The sequence below is a fragment of the Alosa pseudoharengus genome, unplaced genomic scaffold (genome assembly GCF_046254945.1).
Source record: "Alosa pseudoharengus isolate Yale_2024_CS ecotype anadromous, Long Island Sound unplaced genomic scaffold, YU_APseudo_1.1 YU_APseudo_1.1_scf_14, whole genome shotgun sequence".
Lineage (NCBI taxonomy): Eukaryota > Metazoa > Chordata > Actinopteri > Clupeiformes > Clupeidae > Alosa > Alosa pseudoharengus.
Genome location: NW_027468609.1, coordinates 6,964,742 through 6,984,920, shown reverse-complemented (window position 1 = coordinate 6,984,920; position 20,179 = coordinate 6,964,742). Strand labels below are relative to the sequence as shown.

At 44.1% G+C, this 20,179-nt stretch overlaps 2 protein-coding genes across 5 annotated transcripts in view; one reads left to right on the top strand and one right to left on the bottom strand.

Annotated features, from left to right (window-relative positions):
• Nucleotides 1-1,491: 1,491 nt before the first annotated feature.
• fkbp15a (FKBP prolyl isomerase family member 15a) lies at nt 1,492-13,138 on the top strand. The gene is made up of 26 exons (XM_076283171.1): nt 1,492-1,654; nt 2,232-2,344; nt 2,494-2,575; nt 2,841-2,910; nt 3,124-3,198; nt 3,339-3,437; nt 4,010-4,159; nt 4,527-4,601; nt 4,693-4,836; nt 4,987-5,099; nt 5,216-5,258; nt 5,423-5,542; nt 6,352-6,460; nt 6,566-6,651; nt 6,745-6,811; nt 6,893-6,999; nt 7,205-7,300; nt 7,395-7,489; nt 8,435-8,554; nt 8,947-9,128; nt 9,452-9,588; nt 10,539-10,694; nt 11,178-11,321; nt 11,771-11,884; nt 12,056-12,163; nt 12,491-13,138. The coding sequence occupies exons 1-26, from the start codon at nt 1,608-1,610 to the stop codon at nt 12,728-12,730; spliced, it is 2,892 nt and encodes a 963-aa protein (XP_076139286.1). The 5' UTR covers nt 1,492-1,607; the 3' UTR covers nt 12,731-13,138.
• Nucleotides 13,139-14,431: 1,293 nt separating this feature from the next.
• lrsam1 (leucine rich repeat and sterile alpha motif containing 1) overlaps nt 14,432-20,179 on the bottom strand; it is an 11,284-nt gene continuing 5,536 nt past the window's right edge. For all 4 annotated transcript variants that reach the window (XM_076283629.1, XM_076283630.1, XM_076283631.1 and 1 more), the window contains 10 exons: nt 20,018-20,117; nt 19,612-19,699; nt 19,217-19,291; nt 18,509-18,589; nt 17,867-17,962; nt 17,535-17,633; nt 16,863-16,994; nt 16,595-16,670; nt 16,198-16,364; nt 14,432-15,136 (listed from right to left, as the gene is read on the bottom strand). In XM_076283629.1, the coding sequence (XP_076139744.1) occupies nt 15,014-15,136; nt 16,198-16,364; nt 16,595-16,670; nt 16,863-16,994; nt 17,535-17,633; nt 17,867-17,962; nt 18,509-18,589; nt 19,217-19,291; nt 19,612-19,699; nt 20,018-20,117 (1,037 nt within the window). In that variant the 3' untranslated portion in view covers nt 14,432-15,013. The remainder of the gene's footprint in view (nt 15,137-16,197; nt 16,365-16,594; nt 16,671-16,862; nt 16,995-17,534; nt 17,634-17,866; nt 17,963-18,508; nt 18,590-19,216; nt 19,292-19,611; nt 19,700-20,017; nt 20,118-20,179) is intronic.

Sequence of the window (20,179 nt, the reverse complement as noted above, 5' to 3'; positions counted from 1 at the left end):
CGCATACTACCACGCGGATGCTCCATTCTCTAGAAGCGGGTGAGTCATCATTCAGAAAAGAGATGAATTCTTTTCGATTTGGGTTTAGGCTAGCCTGTTGAACTCTCCGTCACTGGCACTATGTGTAGCTTACTTTTTGTTGAACGCCAACTACCATATTTTGCTAATTTTAAATATTTGTTTTAAATAATAGCTTTTTGGCTAGCCTTGTGAACGCGAATAATTAATGGAAAAATCCTTAAAGAACTTGTTTTGTCAGACACTCCAATCTGAATGTCAATAACTATATTTTATAGACCATATATTTAGATTTACTTAAGTAGACATGGTAGCTCAGATCTTTCATTTAGCTTTAAGTGTTTTTTTCATTCTATCCCTAGAAGTGATTTAAGACCAGACTGGCCTTATGACAGCTCTGTATATGAATCACAGCAAGACACTCTAGTGAAGAGGTCACCTGTAGAATGTCAAAATAATATTTGTAAAATCTGATTTGCAATAGATTTTATTTTGTTGTTGTTGAATAGTGTCAGCATGATTAGAGAGTGAGTCGTTTGTCTGTCCACAAAATGCAACTGTAGGCTAAACCACACAGGTAATGGCATGCTGCTTAAAGGTGCTCTAAGCGATATTATATACAGCAAACACCTCCTCACCATCCCTAGCTGCCTGTCCCCGGAATATAATGTAAAAAACGCAGTCTCTGTGGACACCCCAGGCTCCAAAAAACGGCAACAAAAACAGCCTGGTGCAGCCTTAAGCATGAAACATAGCAAATTGTTCCAGCCAATCACAGACGATATGGAAAGTTCAGGAGAGTTGCACGGGAGGTAGAGGGAGGGAGCTCTCTGTTTTGTTACCCAACATCGCTTAGAGCATCTTTAATGTTCAGTGGCAGCATGTTGTTCATTGTACACTCTAAACCAATGTGAGCTTAAGAAACCAACAACTGTAGCTATACTGCAACTGTAGCTATAATACCAGCATAATCAACTGGACAAGTGACCAAAATCTCAGTTGCTCCTATTTAATTACATAATATATTGTATATGCTGGTTTGTGGGCCAGTGAGGCCTTCAGTCTTCACCTCTACATAAGTGCGATGGACAGCATGAGTTCACATGACTATCAGGCCATTTTCACCATGTAAGGCACATTTCCAATTTGGTCTCCGAACAGAACAGATATTAATAGTTGTACCAAAACGTTTATTACATCACTAAACCTACTTGTAAGGTCTCTTTGCTGCGCTCTTGATAATCAACTCGAAGACCAAATGAGTTGTCACAAAAGGCATCGGGGCCTGGAGATAAGAGATTGGGACTGATTTAACAAGGAGGGGTTTCAGGCACAGACAAGAACTGAACCCACCCCTTGTGTAATGACTTTCACATGTTAGCCATTAGCACTACTGAATGGGGAAGTCTCCCACAGCAATGCTAGCAGGGAGATGTTTCTGCCAAAACTGCGCAGAGTATCATTATCGCGTGGAGGCTGTCAGACAGACACACAGACACACTCACATAGGACAGGAAAGCAGTCGGACAGGCATCCACCACCACAGGCTTGGTTTTGGCTGGACTTGGGGTAGCTGAAAGCTGGCTGCCATGTCAGCGGTGTGGGACACTGACTATCTCTGGAGAGAGGCACAAGGGTCAGTATGAAGTCTTCTGGTGATTGCTGATATGACGAGGCAAGACGGCTTGGTCAGCACGTATTGATTGACTGATTGAGCCATTGGTCAGGCACCATGAAAGAAGACAGTATTGAATGCTGGCAGGTGATAGGAGTTTGTGGTCATTTTGCTGAAGTGTGTGAGACATCTCCATCGACTGTCCAGCCAGGTGACCAGCCAGATCAGGAGGAGAAGTCTAGTAGCTGTCATACGCCTCTGATGTGCACGACTCAATTTTATGTGATACTGAGTCATGCAACCATGCAGTTTGAAAAGCATATCTGTCAAATTTGATATCCACTGTGGATGATTTGTCTATGAAATCTTTTGCTTCTGGATTTACGTATAAGTGAAAGTCTTGTCTGTTAGATAAGATTAAAGGTCACCTAATGGTTTTGGTTCCCTAAACAGATGTGTTTTTTTGATTCTGAAATGAACCTGTTTAAATCATGACCATCAGGTCCGATAAATCAGCTAGAGACTTAAAGATTTCATCCTCACAGTTCAAGTGTGTGTGTGTGTGTGTGTGTCTGTGTTCATACTGTTTGTGCTTTAGGGCGAAGCTGGCCTCTCTCTTTAGCCTGGACCAGGCTGAGAGTCAGGGCAACGAGTCCTTCCAGTTCACCGCCCCTAAGCAGCCAAAGAGGAACACTTCCACCTCCACTGCAGGTGGGTAGCCTATACTACTACTACTACCGCTATGTTTGCAGGGAGCACATAGCAGATGTCCCATGACGTTATGAAACCTTGTCTTCTCAAGTGAGAGACATGTGGTTGTGTAGCTGCTGTTCACTAATGATTTGTTTACAAACGTGAAGGTCCTCCCCCTCAGAAGCCAGCAACTCCTCCTCCATCTGCCCCAGCAGTTCTGTTTGCCACTGCTGTCCACGCATTCCGCTTGTGAGTCATCATTTAATCCTGTAAATATGTAGCCGTCAGCCTCTACTCATCTTAATCAGTACAGTACATACAGGAGTTCATTTCAAGAAAATCATGAGGGTTTACACAATTTTACAGAAATATATACAGTATATGCATTTTTCTTGATTTCATTCATTATGACCAATGGCTGAAAAAAAGTGGTTGTTTTCTTGTCACTGCTTATGACAAGCACATTTGTTTCATGACTGAATGGAAGGGGCTGTGTCTGTGATTGTGTTAACAGTGTGAATGGCCAGTACGTGAAGCAGGGCAAAGTTGGTGCTGCCGTCTTGGGTAACCATGGAAATAAAGAGGTGAGTGAGTCTGGTAGGCATGCCTATCATTATGAGGAGGATCTATCATATCTGGAAATATCCAACTCAGTAGTTTAGAAGACATCTTCACCAGTGAGTCTGGTGAAACAGGCCACACTGGCAGTGTCACGTTGTTGATGTGTATATATATGTGTGTTGTTGTTGTGCGTGTTTGCAAGTTCCATTGATTTATGGTCAATGACTGTTTTGCAGTATAAGATCCTGATCTATGGTAGCCAGCAGAAAACGATAACGACTGCCAGGATCCATCCTGGGTTTGTCCTAACCGTGAGTACACCATACATGCACATCATGTGAACAGACTCTTTGTCTATGCAGTTTATGGTCTCCATATGTCTTTTACTTTGTAGCCTGGTTGTTACAGTGATGTGTTACAGTTCTGAATGCTTGTCCACTCTGTCATGTAGGTTCAGCCTGGGAATTATGCCACTTTCTACGATGACCAGAGACAGAATTGGTCATTGATGTTTGACTCTGTAAAAGTCAGCTCAGACTTCTGTAAAGAGGTGATTTGTGGCCCTGTTTGTAGCATTTCATGTATGCCTCTGACGTGAGAAGAAATTTCTATATCCATACTGTATATCTAGGAGTTAAAGGACAAATCGGGCGATTTCACATAGATCTCTGTTTCTCAAGGCCACCGAGTATTGTTGGTACAAAAAAACGATGGTAGCTACAGTGCTACACTCTGGGGGCATGTGCATGTTCATGCCCCCAGAGTGTAGCACTGTAGCTGCCTGGCAGCTCTAGCTGTTGGCTGCAGCAACTCAAGCTACTCGTTTTTCTGCGTACCGACATTTGGTGACCTCGAGAAACAGATCTATGTGAAAAATTGCCGGAATTCTCCGTTAATGGCTTTATGAATTGAAGCTGAATAGCTGAACAGTTTAAATGGAACTTTCTGTTATAATGATATATTTAATCAACTATTGTTTTTCACAAATATGACTATGCCTTACATGTTGATTTTTGCCTGACCCAATAGTTTTCATCCTTTGTTTTTTACCCATAGTGTTAGTATAGCATTCTTAGTTTAATCACTATATCCTCTGCTTCTGTTTTACAACTCCTTCTTCAGGTATGTTTGGCAAAGAGGAACAGTGACCCATCTCAGGACAAGCTGGTGGTCCAGGACCTGGTCTTAGGCGAGGGACAGGCAGTGGACACTGGAGACAGCCTGCAGATTGTCTTCACAGGATGGCTCCTTCACAACTACACCATTGGAGAGGTAACACACATGTGTGCTCAGTATCGTAAGATGCCACCAACAACCAACCGGCAAAATGTCATGCCATTTTCAAAATTTTGACTAAAGTTCAATTCAATTCAATTGTTTCGTTGTCGCTCATATTTCATGGATTAGATATGGTCAATGAATAGGTTTGTGAAAGTCCCTGCATTCTTTGGAGATGGCAGAGTTTGTTTTAATTTACGTAATAGCTTCCATGCTGTTTGAAATTATTGGTCTCTTGGTATGAGTTCTATTAGTATGAGTTCTATTAGTTTTTCCAAGTATGAGTTCTATTAATTTTTCCAGTTTCAAAGAATTGAGCTCATGCTGAACATCCATGTAACTGTGTCTGTGTCTCTTGGAGACATTCAAATCCAACTCCACGACGGGTCAAGACCAATTCCATCACGTGAAACTGGGGCCGGGCAAAGAACCCAAAGTAAGTAAGACCTCCAGGTTATGTACAGGTGTGGTTTGTACATAGTTTTTCTTGCCTTCTGCTAAGTGAGTTTCTTTTGTGTGATCTTTAGGGTTGGGAGGGGGGCTTGCTGGGGATGCAGAGAGGTGGCCGGCGACTCCTGGTCATCCCGCCTAGTAAAACCACTGGACCCAAAGGCATTCTAAACAATGTACCTCCATCCAATACCCTGGTTCTGGATGTAGAAATCCGGCAGGTGAGATTAATATTGCCAGACCTTTTAGAGACTAATTTGGAATGAAGTCTGTTAGTCATACTTTTTAATATCAAATTAGATGGTGATAAGTTTCACATTGAGGGTATGAATTGTGTATTGTGAATTTTGTGTGTATTGTGTCCATTCCAGGTTCGGTTTTCTGTTGAAGGGGCATCCGAATGTCTGGACCAAGAATCTCTGGATTCTTCACCCTCTGTGTCTGTGGCTAGTTCTAGCTCTGAAGCAGCTCAGCCTGAGCACAGGTGCAGCACTGACAAACAGGAGAATACATACAGTATTTGTAAGCCTCCAGTAGAGGGTGACATGTAGATGATGGATGTTAATAATAACTGTCAGAATGTTCTCTCTCTTATCTCAGGGACCAGCAAACCAAATCCAATTCTCCAAATGAGAAACTGAAGGTTGGTGATTTCTTTTCTCTCTCCCCCCTCCTCCGCAATGCCCCACAGAGTTGTTCTCACTTACAGGTTTGGAGTTGTACAGACAGCATAGACTGCTGTAGTTGTCGAATGTCTCCAGAACTTGGGAGTGGACTTTTTAGCCTGTACCCTGTTTTGGTCCTCAGAGCAAAGACTCAGCCAAGGCCAAACTGATCTCCCGCATGGCGAAGATGGGCCAGCCCATGCTGCCATTTCTGCACGGCGCCATTCCGGCTCAGCCTGACGCCAGCGACTCTGACACTGAGGTAGGCAGAAAGATTTTATTAACAGTGCTTTTGCTTGTTGCAGTAGACGTTTAGCATAGAATTGTAGTATAGAATGTCTTGGATTTAAAAGCAGTTTGTTTGAATTGTGCTGTTTTGTGGTGAAATGAGAGCTCAATGGTGTTTTAAGCCCCCGCCGTTGACTTCAAGGCAGCGTTGCGACCGGCGACTTCAAGGCACCTAACCCTAACCTTATCTCTAACCCTAACCCTAGTGCCTTCCATGCAGTGCTTCCTGGAAGACGACGTTGGGGACTTAAAACACCAAACACCGAAATGAGATATTACATATAGCCTTTGACATTTGCTAGATAGATGGTTTAGTGTAGATGTTGATTAGTATATAATATCTGTAACATACAGTCCATAGAGAAGGGAAGCATGTAGATTACCGGTAAGTTTTCACTTTAAATCTATGCCACATTAACAAATCTGTGCTTATAAAAGGGCTTTTAAAGGAATTATCCGGAGTAAAATGCACTTTAGATCGATTTCCGGATTATTGGGGGTACATACGTTGAGTTGACATCAAAATTATGTCATTCGGATGTGTTTTGAGAAAGTTCGATTGTACCGTTTTCAGTCACAACTCGTAGCCTGGAAGTGAGCGGGGCATTTCAATTGCGCCGCTACAAAACGCTATTTTTGTACCTCTACCTGTACCTTTGTACCTTGTACCTTTTTGTAAAGTGCATTTTACTCCGGATAATTCCTTTAAGTAGATCAATTAGTGGTTCTTGTACAGGCACAGTTCATTCCGTAAGCTCCTCTTATGTCCTTTTCTATCACCAGGACATGTGTGACTCTGGAAGAACACATCATTCTACGCCTCCCACTACCCCTGGCTCCCCCTCACTACCTTCCTCCACCTCGCCATCAGAAACACCTCCACCTGAACCAGGTGTGATCTCATGCATCTGCAGGCCTGTGATCTTACACTGCAGACAGCCTGAGCTCAATGTGGAAGCATGATGGAAATGGACTCTCACTAATTCTGTTCTGATAGTTTCAGCACCTTCCCAGAAAGTTGTTGCCCGACAACCTGAGACCATGGCACAACCTGTGGAGCCCATATCAATGCAAACGTTTATGGTGAGAGTAGAGTACATCTTATCATTTCTATCTGCTAACCAGAATATCACAGTTTGGTGGCTAAAGTGACTCAGATATTTTGCTTGTCAACAGCCCTACCCTACTGTGCTGACGTCTTCTCATATTCAGCCCATTGGTTTTCATACTGTGGCTTACCAAGGTAGCTATCATCTTCATACTGCAATGGTAGTGCAGACTAGGCCTTTTTTATTGAAGTGTTAACATCTTTATTATCACCCAGCTCCTGATGTCTCGTCCTTATTGATGAGTGACGAGCGACAGTTCAGTACTGAGATGCGGTTGGATGTTGGAAAGGTGGTTGACAAATTGGAACAGTTAAGTGCCAAGGTAAGACCTCATCAATCTTCTCATTGTTTCTTCAAACCTTTGGTGTAATGTACTACAAACAATGTATGTCAACAAATATTTACTTGGATTGATAAAATTAGCTATGCATAATGTTGGCTTTCACAGTTTTTATTTACATCCTAAAAATACAGATAGACATTTTACTTCATGTCTAATTTCAAGACTATGTCCATCTCTACTGCAGGTGGACAAGCTGCAGAATCAGGGGATCTCCTTTGGTGGACCTTCTGTATCCATGGAAACAACCATGATCATGCACAGCATCCAAAGAATCATTCAGGTTTGTATGACTCCTCTGTTTACAGAAGGGACAGTCATGCCAAGAACAATTCTTAACAGAGTTCCCCTAATCACATGCCCTCTCTGCTATGCAGGAGAACTCGGTGCTTAAGAAGGAGCTATATGAGAAAAGCACCCGGATAGACGAGCAGAACCGCAAGATCGGGGAGTTGATAGAACAGAACCAAAGGCATGTGTTCAGTCTCTTAACCATGTGTTCTAGCTGTGTTAGTGAGGGCATCGGCACAATTCACAGTATGTTATTTAAGTCTCTTTGAGTTTTTGAACTGAGAGTATGTGCAGAGGCGGACAGAGTACACAGCTTCATTACTTGAGTAAAAGCACAGATACCCTTTGCTAAATTTTACTCAAGTACAAGTAAAAGTACAACAGTCAGATGTCTACTTAAGTAAAAGTACTAAGTACTTGTTTTTAAAAGTACTTGAGTATCAAGAGTACAAGAGTAGGCTAGCCTACATTTTCTAAATATTGCATTACTACTGCCACTGTGCTTACATTTATGTACAGAAACGTCCTACATGGAGTTTTGAAAAATGTTAATGTTAATACCTTGGAGAATGTAAAAGGAATTGAAAGTAAAATCAAGTCATTTTCATCTTTTTACCATGTTACCAGGGATGGACTGTATTTCTAATACATGTACAGTATTTAAAATAGGTATTTCAAATACAAAATACTATTTTGTAATTGAAACACTTGAAGCGAAAACTATCATTAACTTGTTCATTAACTGCTGCGTCTTCATCCATTGTTTTGTCCATGGTTGACTTTGGCGGAAAGCTGAAGGTGATTGCTGATAGGCTGTCCCAATCAGTGTTGCCTGCACAATCCAATCACGTTTGAGAGGGAAACAACAAATTGAGGGTTCCGAGATTTTTCTTTTTTTCTTTTTTTTAGAAGAAGTAGCCTAACGGGTACTCACGGTTATGGATAGAAATGTAGTGGACAATAGAGTACAATATTTGTCTCTCAAATGTACTTCAGTAAAGTCATGAGTACTCCCCAAAAATGATACTCAAGTAAAGTACAGATCCCTCAAAATTGTACTCAAGTAAATGTACTCCGTTACTGTCCGGCTCTGAGTATGTGTGTGTGTGTGTGTGTGTGTGTGTAGGTACGTACATAAAAGCAGTCTGATGCTGGAACAGAATAGCAATTCCCTTCAGCTCAGTGGTCAGCTGACCCAGACACGTCTCCTGATGGCAGAACAGGACAAGGTACCATACCACACAACATGCACAAACATACCAATCACACCACACAACATGCACAAACAGGACAAGGTACCATACCAATCACCCCACACAACATGCGCAAGGTACCATACCAATCACACCACACAACATGCCCAAACACAAGTATTCAGACATATTCTTGTCAAAATGTCTCAGCTATTGATTGGAGTGATTAATTCTCTGTCACTTCTCTCTCTTCTCTCTCTCTTCCTATTGACCCGTCTGTCTGTCTGTCTCTCTCTCTCTCTCTGTCTGTCTGTCTGTGTGTGTGTGTGTGTGTGTGTGTCTCTCTCTCTCTCTCTCTCTCTGTCTGTCTGTCTGTGTCTCTCTCTCTCTCTCTCTCTCCCTATTGACCCTTCTGTCACTCACTCACACACACACACACACACACACACACACAGATTCGTCTGGTGGAGGAGCTGTCTGCCTCCTCTGCCCTGGTGTGCCAGCTGCAGCAAGAGACCTCGAGCCTCCAGCAGAGGGCACCAGAGCTCCAGGCCAAACTCAACGCATCTCTTCAGAGCACCAAGCACCAGACCACTCAAATCTCCTCCCTGGAGGAAGCAGTGGAAGGTAGAGCAGTTCAGTCCAGGCCCACAGAACACCCAATAGGGGTTCAGAAGGTCCTCTTTGGAAAAGACTCATCTTAGCAGATATTGATTTCTTCTAGTGTACAGTGAATTGATATAGTAATGTATTTCAGTGGTTGGTAGCACGTATGAACCCTGTGTGTGTAGTATATCTTTTATTGAATATCAATTGTATACTTATGAACGCAAGAAATTAATATTTGTTGTCTCACATGCTTTTAATGTCTACAATTTAAATCCACGTAGTTATGAAAAAAGCATCTCTGCTAAGCTTCTCTCCCTTCTATGGTGTGGTGTGTTTTGCAGAAATGAAAGCCAGCAGGGAACAGACTCACACTCAGTGGCGTAGAGAGAAACAGAAATGCAAAGAGCTGCAGCTCCAAGTCAACAACATGGAGGAGGAGCTACAAGACCTCAAAACAGACAAGCAAACCCTAGACCAGGTGCGTGTGTCTGTGTGTGTATGTCTGTGTGTGTGTGTGTGTGTGTGTGTGTGTCTGTGTGTGTGTCTGTGTCATAGATGTCAACATTAAGCTTTGAAAATAAGGGAGATTTCCCGGGTTTCTCACGCAGAATACGGGAAAATGTCAACATTCGTCCCCCAATGTTGGAAGGGTTGCAGTATTAGTCTGTTTCGCAATTGCAAGCTTGTGCATTGGTCAGCTAAACAATACAACAAAGTAGCCTACTTTATTTACGACTAACAACAGCCTATATTAATTTGGTCAACTTTATACAGCCCTAACAAGGCTAAAGTTCTGTAATCGATGCCCCTGTGCACTTCATTCTCTCTCCTGTTTATGGGCTACAGTGCAGAGTTGGGAAGTTATGGTAGGCCAACTTGGAGTGAATATACAAACAGGAGGAATTCTTTCTCTACTCGTAGCTGAGTAGCCTGGTAGGCCGATACAGTGTGTGTGGCCGTACACTCTATGCAGGTGCCACTGAATCGTGCTCTCACGACAACCACGCTGTCATCTTAAATAGTCTCACTGTCGCCATCAAGCAAGCAAAATGATGCTTTGAAAACATCTGTTTCGCTGTAAGGGCAAGGGTGTAGCAACAGCTACAGTACAGAGACTGACAAGTCCGATGGTAAAGCTAATGTTATGAGATTGTTAAAATACGGGATATTTACGGGAAAATGTTAAAACGGGAAGACAGCGGGAAAAAAGTTAAAATACGTGAGAAACCCGGGAAAAACGGGTGGGTTGACAGCTGTGTGTGTGTGTGTGTGTGTGTGTGTGTCCATACCTTTGAAATGTGATAAATGTAGTCTATTTCACTTCTCTGTCCAAGCAGACTCACTCATTTAATTTCCCCTGATGCAAATTCTGGCTCTTTGAATACAATACAAAACATGCTCCTCTTGTCCTCCGGTCCGCTCCATCAGGTGCTGTCGGACAGGAAGAGGAAGTGGCAGGCAGAGCGGGGGCGGCTGCTGGCGGAACTGGAGGAGACGCGTCAGAACAGCCAGCAAGAGAGTGACCAGCTCCGGGCCCAGCTCAGGAGAACCAGAAGCGCTCCGCAGAACTGCAGCACAGAGCAGGTGGAACCTTCACTAGTCTACAGCATCATACTAGTGAGGAGGCTCCATCAGAACCGTGTGATGATGCCAAAACATGCAAAGGAACTAGTATACAATTTCAACCCTGTATCAGAGAACCTGAAGATGACCAGGAACAATTCTGTTTGAGTTGAGCTTAGGAAAGTGAATGTAGAATAGTATTTCAAAAAGCCAGTACATACATACAAAACCAGTTTTGCATTAAACTTTTTGAAAAGCCTGTAGTCTGTATGTGATACAGCCTCTCTCAGGTATATGAGAGTGCGTATGTGTGTAAGTACTCGTCTATGTTGTTGGTCTATGTGTGTTCTGCGTTTGTGTGTTGTTAATATGGGTGTGTGTGGTGTGTGTGGGGTGTGGTGTGTGTGTGTGGTTTGGTGTGTGTGGTGTGTGGTATGGGTGTGTGGGTGGGTGTGTGCGTGTGGTGTGTGTGGGGTGTGTGTGTGTGTGTGTGTGTGTTCACAGGTCCAGGCTGAGCTGGAGGCGGCGTGGCAGCGGCGGTGTGACGCGTCTCTGGCCTCGGCACGGGAGGTGCACCAGCGCGCTCTGTCTGAGCTGATGGAGCAGAGAGACATGATGGAGGAAACTGTGTCCCAGCTGCACGACCAGGTCAGGGGTACAAAACACACACACACACACACACACACACACACACACACACACACACACACACACAGGCAGATACGCACAGACAGACAGACAAGACAGACACACAGACAGACAGACACAAACATACACAGGTGCGCACACACAAACACAGACACACACAGACACAGACATATAGACAGACAGACAGGCATGCGCGCACACACATACGCACGCACACACGCACGCACGCGTGCAGTGACCCACAACAATTTCTTGAACAACATAGTTGTACAACAACGTATCTTTTTTTTTATGTAGAATTCAACATTTACAATGACAAGTTAGTTTTAGAAGTGAATAAAACATTGATTAAAAAATAAAATAAAAAAATTGCCCTGAGGTTATGTATTTATTTCCATTTAATGGATCATATAGACCAATGAGGAGACAGCTCTTCCCCTGTCTTTCAGATATCTGAGGTCCAAAGAAGAGCGAGATCAGAGAAAAAGAATCTAGAGATGCGATTGGCTGAGTTAGAGCAGAAGCTGTTTGAACAGACCAATGAGGAGGCAACTGCCACACAGGTACAAACATAAGACTCTGCAGTTGCACTGATGAGGGACTGAGAAAGACTGTGCTGCACACTTGTTATGCCATTATTCTGTAGGCTATCTATTCCAAGACATCCCTTTATTTCATTGTTGAAAGTCTGACTTCAGTAGTCCCATAATGCTGATCCTGATGTTGCTTCACAGCTTAAGCAGGTGATGAACAGGGTGTTCCACTCACTGAAAGAGGAGTTTGACCTGCAGCAGGCCTACACTGGAAGCACCATCCTAAAGCTTGCTTTCAAGACCATCAAGGTACTATTCCGATTGCAAAGTGTGTGATGCGGCCGTGGGGAGCAGTGGTAGTGTTGCCGCCTGACCGTTGGCTAGCCCGGGTTCTAATTCTGAACCCGATATTGCGTGACCGTGTCATTGTACCAGTGAATTTATTTTTACTTAGAAGTGCAGTTGGACCCCTACAATGCAATTCACACGATCCATTTTAGATGTGTTACATTCACTGAAAAGGAATTGTGTTCCACTTTAAGTTTGGATTGCAGGTTAGTGTCTTTAGCGAATCTGCTGTAGAATGAATTATGAATGGCTTACATTTCTTCTACCGTCTACCGCTGTATCCAACAGAGTGTTACACTGCACTTCCTAGCTGACCTGAATGACATCCCAGCAGAGGCAGATGATGAAAGAGAGGAAGGGGATGAGGAGGAGGAAGAGGAGGAGGAGGAAGGTGAAGCATGCCCTGGAGAGTCACTGCAGGACCGAAAGACAGAGGGACAGGTGGTGAGACCGGAGAAGGCTAAAAAAGCCGATGTGGGGGAGATAAATTCAGCAAACACAAATGTGCAAGCAGAGAAGTCCAATTAGGAGACTACTGAGGGCTCCGCCAATGGGGTGGTAGAGTCTCAGGAATCCTCAAGCCCCGAGGAGGTGTACTTGGACACCCAGACAACCCCAGCAGAGGAGTCCTCTCCCTCTGCCCAAACACAACACTGAGTTCATTAACAGGATAATCAGTGGTAAGCAATTATGAACGTTAGGTGACCCTAAAACACCTCATCAAAAACTTGGTCACCATTTATTTGGAGGTCATGAGAAATTCCTCCAGAGGATGAGGAATAACTGTATTAAAATAGCTATTATGAAACCGACCAGCAACCTTTTTTTAATTTTAGGAATCAGAACCTATAAAAAAAACTAAATAGAATCTATGATAAATTAAATGTAAATTAATATGTAACCTCAGGGCAATTTTTTTTTTTTTACTAAACTAACTTGTCATTGTAAATGTTGATCTACACAATAAAGATATGTTATTGTACAACTATGTTGTTCAAATAATTGTTTGAATGTATAATTCCTTGAGGAATGTTTGTGACCCTTATTATACTCACCTAAATTGGAGAACCAGATTATTTTGGTGCTACCATTTGTGAAGTATCCTGCAAATACTGTGAGTTCTGTTGATGGAATGAAAAATGTCAGCACACAAAACATTTCAGGACCGCAGTGGAAGATGTTTCCTGAATTATGCCCCACAGAGCACAAGTGTATAGACAGGAGGCAGGCATACATCTGAGTACATTTATAGGTTTTTATAGGCATAGGTTTCACAGCACACTAATAACACACTAATGAAGCTTTACCCACCGACACACAATGGATATGCTAACCGAGATTACCAAGGCAGATCTTTACATTAGCAGCTCCTCTATCACATATTACACACACAAAAACATCAGTTTCCACAGATGATCAGATATGCGGATGCTAATTCAAAATTATTTCGAATTACTTGTGAAAAATAGAATGGGTACAAAAGATAAAAGGAGTAGATATGAGCCTAGAAATCATTGTATTTTGGGTTTAATTTCTTACAGCTACAAAAAGTATGAAGGATGACTAACGTGATAATATTGACAGCTTTTTTGTGTGATGTTTGTGTGCGTGCAGTCAACACGTACAGATGTGGATAGAACATTGTTTAGTTTTGGTAGAAATGTCTCGTGTTACAGCAACACAAGCTGTAAAGCGCAAGTCAGGCACTCTTCTCTTGAAGCATACTGGCATCTACAACACACAGTTTACAACTTCAGTAACAAGTGGCGTGATTTTAGGGATAAATAATTTATTGAGTATAATATGTATTCAGCATACAGTATATGTACAGTAATGTAATGGAAAGCATGCACTGTTAGTATCAACAATAAGAGCACTTTAGTCGCATGAGACTGTAAAGGGTGAAAATTAGAATGATGCCTTTCATATGGAGGGAGGGTGTGGGGTTAAATGTGTGGAAAGTGGAGTAATTATAAGGTGATGTGATGTGGACAGCATAGATGGTCTGGCTGTCCTCAAAGCACCTTTAGTCTGACTGCCATTTATGCCAGTAGTGGAAGAGAGAGGATAGCCGGTTTCTATAGAGTACTACTCATGATTGTTGTGACATATAGATGCCACAAACAGGAAAAGGCACACGTGCAGAGATCCGGTGTTGAAAGAAAGCATTCACTGTCAGTGTAAAACAGATTTATACCATCCAGTTTAGGGCACTTACAGATGGACATGTTGAGATAAGACCTTTAACATACTTTAATTCATCTGTCTACTGAATAACAACAGAACTCTTTGTGAGAGATAGACATAAAAAACAAACACAAAAACATAATTCCAAATGGCTTCACATTTTAGACTTTCCCACATTAAAAAAACACACACAAATGAACAGTCCTGACTGTCATGAAAACTAAAAATAGATACTTCCCTCTGATGTACCATTTCCTTTAGCATTCCCTGCCTTATTAACATATCTCTTTCTCTTGAAAACACTAGACCACAGGACTTAGTTCAAAACTTAGTTAGACTTAGCACTTAGTTCAAAACTCAGACCCACTTTATAGAGCCCCTAAAGTATCTCATGGTCTGGACTGATTCCATATGGCTTTGGCCGATGATAAAGAGCTTCTCTTTGGCAGAGGGCAGAGATGATGAACATCGTGATGATGAAGATGTACAGTATGATGATGATGATAATGTCTTAGTGGGCAATATTGCAGTCTAATATGGTGGAAAGTGCATGCAGAAAGACAGCGTGAGTACACGGCACCAGAACTGGTGTGTTGGTGATTTGAGCGGACGTGGCGGCCGGACTCAGCCGTGGTAGAGGCGCACACGCTGCTCGATGGCAGCGCGGCACAGTGGGCACAACTGCAGGGCCTCGTTGCACTCGTAGCAGCAGCACACGTGTCCACAGGGCAGGAAGATCACCTGGGACTGGAGACGAGAAGAACAGGAGAGGAGAGGAGGAGGGGAGAGAGGAGAAGAGAGGAGAGGAGTGGGTGAGAGGAGGAGAGAGGAGGAGAGGAGTGGGTGAGAGAGGAGAAGAGGAGAGGAGAGGGTGAGAGGAGGAGAGGAGTGGGTGAGAGAGGAGAAGAAGAGAGGAGTGGGTGAGAGAGGAGAAGAGGAGAGGAATGGGTGAGAGGAGGAGAGGAGTGGGTGAGAGAAGAGAAGAGGAGAGGAGTGGGTGAGAGGAGGAGAGGAGTGGGTGAGAGAGGAGAAGAGGAGAGGAGAGGGTGAGAGGAGAGGAGTGGGTGAGAGAGGAGAAGAGGAGAGGAGAGGGTGAGAGGAGGAGAGGAGTGGGTGAGAGAGGAGAAGAAGAGAGGAGTGGGTGAGAGAGGAGAAGAGGAGAGGGTGAGAGGAGGAGAGGAGTGGGTGAGAGAGGAGAAGAGGAGAGGAGAGGGTGAGAGGAGGAGAGGAGTGGGTGAGAGAGGAGAAGAAGAGGAGTGGGTGAGAGAGGAGAAGAGGAGAGGAGTGGGTGAGAGGAGGAGAGGAGTGGGTGAGAGAGGAGAAGAGGAGAGGAGTGGGTGGGAGAAGAGAGGGTTACTCTGGGTCTGGGCCTTTTATAAACACCCCCACTGAACTGTGATCTATTACTGCTTTCCCCCACTTATTACAGACTAGCATTACAAAACAATAGCATGCAGCATGCCCAACATCTGAACAGAGAACTGCATGTTGTACCCTGTGCCATTCTCCTACATCTAATATGTCCTCGGATAATTAACGAAGGAATTAAACAGCATCAATACATACTGTATGCAAGTACCATTCTACTCAGAAATGCCTGATAGAAAGCAGGGTTTTGCTGGGTGTCCCCAAACTGCATTTTATTGTACCACTACATCATCCTCCGACCTGAGCCCTGTGAGAGCAGCACTTACCACACGCTCCATGCACACCACACACTCCGACCTGAGCCCTGTGAGAGCAGCACTTACCCCACGCTCCATGCACACCACACACTCCGACCTGAGCCCTGTGAGAGCAGCACTTACCCCACTCTCCATGCACACCACACACTCCGAGCTGCTGGGGCTCTCCGTGGGGGTGGGGGCCGAGGGGGTCAGGGGAGGAGTGGCCTCTGGAGAGGGGGCGCTGGGCTGGGACGGGCCGGCTACCTCCTCTGCCTCAGGCTCCGCCTCCGCCTCGGCCGCAAGGGCCACTGATGGACAACAGAGAATCATTACTCACTGATGATGACGATGACGATGACGTTTGTGTATGAATGATGGTTCCCCTGGCGATCAATAAGTCTGTCTGTCTGTCTGTCTGTCTGTCTGTCTGTCTGTCTGTCTGTCCTGGCTATATAGCCCTGCTTAATGCACCTCAAATTGAAATCAGTGATTATAGGATATTGTGTGTCAATATGTAAATATTTGTGCACATACTCACCCTTTGTTGGCATGGGGATGTGTGTCTTTGCCCAGTTTAGTAGAGCCTTTTGTATGCCCACCTCATTCACACCAATCTGTACAGACACACAAGCATTTCTGTTTTAAATATACAGTGCAAAGCTTCTGATTGCTCTGTTATGATCAGCGATAAGAAAAGGAATAAATCCCTCATGTAATGGAAGTAGCACACTGGCACAATTCCCCCTCTCTATTCCTCCCTCCCTCTCTGCCTACAGACACACCCAGAGGAACTGAAAGCAGCGTACTTTGCTAAGGTCACTGGCGGTCATGTGATTGAGAGCCTTGGACGTGACGCGGTGGTGAGCCAGGATGGGCAGGTAGTGCTCAGCAGAGAGCTTGGACAGCAGATCCACCAGATCCCGCTCCACGCCAGCCTCCTGTCACACACGCACGCACGCACACACGCGCGCACGCACGCACACACACACACACACACGCGCGCACGCACACGCACACACAAGCACACATATGCATACACGCACACACACACGCACATAAACGCACACACACACACACGCACGCACGCACGCACACACACACACACGCGCACATACACGCACACACACGCACGCACACACACGCACGCACGCACGCACGCACACACACACGCACACACACACACGCACGCACACATACGCACACACGCACACACACGCACACACACAGAGAGCACAGCAATCAATACACCTCATGAGCACAAAGCTCTTAATGTCATTACAGTAGCACTTACTATCAGGGGTTTAACAGAAATGGAAAATCTATTTACATCCACAAATAAATGTGATACTTAACCAAAAATATATACAAATATATCGATAATAAGTTTAAGTTTAAGTTTCATGTGAAGTATTATTTAAAACCAGACTTCCACTTCCAAGCTCAGTGATTAGGGTAATGACATTAGCCCTTGCACTGACCTGCATGGCCAGTGAGAGAGGCTTCGAGTCCAGGAGTCTCTGGTACTGGATCATCCAGTAGTTCTGCAGATTGGAATCACTCTTCCGTTCCAGTTCAATCTGCACAGAACACAAACAATTTATGAATATATTTACGAGTTAACAAGACTCAAGTGCCAAGGTTATGTTCTATCTAGGCTTGTACAGTGTATTCTACCTTGTAAAGGGAAGGTAAATATCATTGAAATAAATATGTGTAATCCAGGGGGCAAACGTCGGGTTATGTGTAATCCAGGGGGCAAACGTCGGGTTATGTGTAATCCAGGGGGCAAACGTCGGGGTGATAGTCTCACCAGATTGTGCCGCAGCTCCTTCTCTCTCTGGTCCTTCTGCTTCAGAAGCATCTGCAGCATGTCCGACAGGGCTGTGCGCTGATCCGACATCACAAACTAACACACACACACACACACAAACACACACACACACACACACACACACACACACACACACACACACACACAGTCAGTTCACATAAGTGCAGACTTCACTGTGCATATCCAGACCAACAGGCTAGCATCTCAGCTTAGGGCACCAATGGATTGGCATGGTCTGGCATGGGCCCCACATTTAGTAATGGATCACAATCAAACGCATGAAGTGGCAAAATGGGAGACGAAGTTGAAAAAAAAAAAAAAAAGGAATCGGTTTCATGCTAAGCATGACATGAATGTCTCAAGATAAGGGGTGGTGATGACAGCTGATCTGTTCTGATTTAACAATTCTAATTCATAGTTACAACTTCCATTTAGTATACATCAGTATACTATAGACTGCTCGTGTGATGTTCAACTGCAAAGACTCCCTATTATTAGTTCCAATCACACTGGTTCATGCATGCAGTAACACAGAGTACAATCTATTGGCCAAAGTCTTGACCTTGACCTCAAACCTTCACCCTCACACAGACAGCCAGACAGAAGGCCCCTATCACATACCTGCAGGTTCTCAGCATCCAGATCCCTCCTCTTTACCTCCAGATGTGTCAGCTGCATTAACTCTGCTTCTATTAGCTTAATCTAGAGACATGAGAGCATAGGGCAGCTTGATGAGGGGGCAACTCAATTCAGAAGAGGGGTAAGAAGAATAAAAAGGTAGAAGCACAATGGGGTCGGATCAGGATGGGTTACGTGGGCTAAACAACAGCAACAGCAGCAGCAGCAGCAGCAGCAGCAACCTACTGACTGATTGACCGGCCAACTGACTGATTGCCTTGGATTAGTGTGGTAAAGTAACTTAAAACGCTATTGAGCAATGACTCGTGAAGTGACTTGTTAATTTTCTTTTTTTTATGACAAAATAAATGTCATTGATACTGAATAAACTGCAAGTGGATTAAGTCAGACAGCAGCTAACATGATGGTGTATAAAGATTACATGAAGATTATGCAATTGTATATAGATATATATAGAATACAAATATAGTGACTAGAAATGATTAGTGGTCAGTATGTGGCCAAATATTTTATCAACACAACTTTTAAAGCCTAAAGTATGACCACAAGTAGTGAAACGAGCACAAGCTCCACTTAACAACATGCAGTTTTACTGCGTCGGCCATATATGAGCCAGTCCCAACAGACACCCTCTGGCTGCACACACTGGGGAGGAGCAACTAAGCGCAGGCATGAGCCGACAGAGTTTACCTGATTACGAATATAACCGTGGACACTATCCTTCTGCAGCTGTAGGGCCTCAAAGGCAGCCTTCTGCATCTCCTCCTGTAGAGAGACACCAACCCACAGGGCAGCAATGCTCATGTATCATATATTATACATTTACAGTTGTTGTATCTCATGACATATCCTTAACTCCTCTAGCTGTGTGTGTCTGTGTGTGTGTGTGTGTGTGTGTGTGTGTGTGTGTGTGTGTGTGTGTGTGTGTGTGTGTGTGTGTGTGTCTGTGTGTATCTGTGTGTGTGTGTTTGAATGTATGTTATACCTCCTGCAGTGTGTGTATCTGTGTGTGTGTGTGTGTGTGTGTGTGTGTGTGTGTGTGTGTGTGTGTGTGTGTGTGTGTATGTACAGTATGTATGTTATACCTCCTGCAGGATTTCAGCAACGGCTTTAGATTTCTCCAGCTGCTGCAGCAATAAGACCTGCTCCAGCTTCCTGTCCTGATTCTCTATACTTCAGATGGCCACGGTGGAGAGTGGAGACACAGAAAGGGGTCATTACAGCGGTCACTACAGCAGGGAAATTGCAGGACTTAAATAGAACGTCCGTTTGTCAATAGGGGACACTCGAGTTCAGGAGAGGTCAGTGTCCACATCTTCTATACAATTTAGAGTCAGTTATCTATGCATGTATCTATACAAATGAATCCAGTAAAGAGCTGCATAGTACATTTAGCAGGTTTAGTAGTGGGTGAGGAGAGTTGTTACATATTATATAAAACAGTAAGCTGTTGTTTTCTGTGCTGCCAAAGAGGGCTGTGTGCTGTCTAACCTCCGGTAGGCCGCAGTCACCAGGCTCCGCCTCCGGCCTTCATTGGCCTCCTGCAGCAGACGCATGGAGAAACTCTCAGACAGCATCTTCTGCATGGCCGCTACACACACACACACACACACACACACAGAGACACACACACACACACAGACACACACACAC

Excerpts from the sequence above, each read along its gene's own strand:
- fkbp15a (XM_076283171.1), top strand. The coding sequence starts at position 1,608 with ATGTCAGCGGTGTGGGACACTGACTATCTCTGGAGAGAGGCACAAGG. Across the intron at positions 1,655-2,231 it reads CTCTGGAGAGAGGCACAAGG|GGCGAAGCTGGCCTCTCTCT; the intron begins GTCAGTATGAAG and ends TTTGTGCTTTAG. Across the intron at positions 5,259-5,422 it reads CTCCAAATGAGAAACTGAAG|AGCAAAGACTCAGCCAAGGC; the intron begins GTTGGTGATTTC and ends TTTGGTCCTCAG.